Source organism: Eptatretus burgeri, chromosome 7 (assembly GCF_056783735.1).
Source record: "Eptatretus burgeri isolate ZD-2024b chromosome 7, Ebu_testis_v1, whole genome shotgun sequence".
NCBI classification, from domain to species: domain Eukaryota; kingdom Metazoa; phylum Chordata; class Myxini; order Myxiniformes; family Myxinidae; genus Eptatretus; species Eptatretus burgeri.
Genome location: NC_140967.1, coordinates 41,659,188 through 41,661,317, shown reverse-complemented (window position 1 = coordinate 41,661,317; position 2,130 = coordinate 41,659,188). Strand labels below are relative to the sequence as shown.

Sequence of the window (2,130 nt, the reverse complement as noted above, 5' to 3'; positions counted from 1 at the left end):
AGAGAGAGAGAGAGAGAGAGAGAGAGAGAGAGAGAGAGAGAGAGAGAGAGACAGAGAGAGAGAGAGAGAGAGAGTGAGACAGAGACAGAGAGAGAGAGAGAGACAGAGACAGAGACAGAGACAGAGACAGAGAGAGAGAGAGAGAGAGAGAGAGAGAGAGAGAGAGAGAGAGAGAGAGAGAGAGAGAGAGAGAGAGAGAGAGAGAGAGACAGAGACAGAGACAGAGACAGAGACAGAGACAGAGACAGAGACAGAGAGAGAGAGAGAGACAGAGAGAGAGAGAGAGACAGAGAGAGAGAGAGAGAGACAGACAGAGACAGAGACAGAGACAGAGACAGAGACGGAGACAGAGACAGAGACAGAGACAGAGACAGAGACAGAGAGAGAGAGAGAGAGAGAGAGAGAGAGAGAGGGAGAGAGAGAGAGAGAGAGGGAGAGAGAGAGAGAGAGAGAGAGAGAGAGAGAGAGAGAGAGAGAGAGAGAGAGAGAGAGAGATCCATTACCAACTGCTTTAACATGAAACGAGCAGTTCACCCTCGTAAGGTAAGGAGGAGATGAAGTGTAACTTAAAAGACAGGGATAACTCATTGCTGGTGTGACTTCATATCCTCTGGTGCATGGCTGTGTACAAAGTTGAGTATGTCCTGCTGGCTCAACTTGCTGTTCCAACTCCAGAAAAGCTGCCCAACATGGCAAACACTGCACTCAAGAATTCAAACAAAAATCGATTAAGTCATGAATCTTCATTACGATCTACAAGTTCAGTTATGTCATACTGTTTTCCTTGTACATTATATATTCAGGGCAACACATTCAGAGGAATGTGGAACCACAAAATGATATGTTGTCACAAACGCAGGCTCATTGAAAAAGGGACAATTGGGCTATTGAACAATGCATTCACAGAAACCAACTGCAAGTTTTATTTTAGCAGCCACGGTTGTACAAATTATTGTATTTTCAAATGAAAAACTTTGCTTTCTGAAAAGCACGACTGCCGTATATGGTAAATCCAATATTACTTCCAGTACTTCAAGTTCGAGCAACATCGAACGATCAAGATCTATCAGGGTTCGCACAGCCATGGAAGACCAAATCTCCAGAAGTTTTCCAGGTCAAAAAGTTGTTTGCCAGGACCTTTAATAGAAATGTTTTATGTAACTAGTGACATTGGAATAAACCACGAGAGTAAGAATGAAACCTTGTTGGTTTGCCGTTATTCCATATTATATTGAATATTTCAGTAACTGGAAACCCTCGGGGGGGGGCAGCCTGGGGAGAGGGTGTGGGGAGTGGGGGAAGGATAGTGGGGGAGGTGAGGCAAATATATTTTGCGCCATGGATAATCACCCCCCCCCCCCGTCTGCAGCAGGGGTTAGTAAACTATTTGCACTGTGGCACATGGACAGGTGAAAATTTGAAAGAAGTTTTCCCCCTCCCTCCCCCCTCACTTCTTCGCAGGGGGCAGGTTTGTGCCCCTATTCTAACCCTGGGTACTACCAACACGTATGCAAAATTTGGTGGAGATTGGCCCAGCCCTGTTTTTTTTTCTATGATGTTCAAACGTACGTACACACACACGCACGCACGCACGCACACACACACACACACACACACCTTATTTAATTCTGTAGGATATATGTATACCTACAGGCAAAATATACTAGCTTAACATGTTATGTTATACCCACAGAACCATTCCAAGCTGTACCTTTTGCAGCATTAATCACCAGTTTCTATTACATGGAGTAAACTGCAATTAATAATTATCCCCATTTTCATAAAAATGTGGTCAAATGTGAACTGTATGCTGTCCACATATATGAGGTGGATATTCGGACTCCAGTGAACCCTTGTTTCATGTGGGCGGTTACGTTTCCTCGAACCTATAAACTCGTGCGGCATGAAGATGGTGGACATTCGTCCGGATTTATAGAGGACAGTCCAGTTTTCTGCTCCTCTGTCCTCTTTGATACGGAATTGGGTGCCTATATTTCTGGGTGCCAATTTAACTTTCGATTGTTGGTTTTCATTGGTTAACATATTTCGCATTTAATTAATCCTGCATTTGCATTGGTCCTGTAAATGCCAACAACGATCTTATTAGTCGCGTTTCCTAACGACGTTTTT

The 2,130-nt window shown here is 44.0% G+C and overlaps 1 protein-coding gene across 2 annotated transcripts in view; it reads right to left on the bottom strand.

Annotated features, from left to right (window-relative positions):
* Positions 1 to 352: 352 nt before the first annotated feature.
* CMTR1 (cap methyltransferase 1) overlaps positions 353 to 2,130 on the bottom strand; it is an 88,439-nt gene continuing 86,661 nt past the window's right edge. The window contains exon 23 of one of the 2 annotated variants that reach the window (XM_085888139.1): positions 353 to 699. In XM_085888139.1, the coding sequence (XP_085744265.1) occupies positions 585 to 699 (115 nt within the window). In that variant the 3' untranslated portion in view covers positions 353 to 584. The remainder of the gene's footprint in view (positions 700 to 2,130) is intronic. The other variant, XM_085888140.1, reaches the window with a different exon arrangement.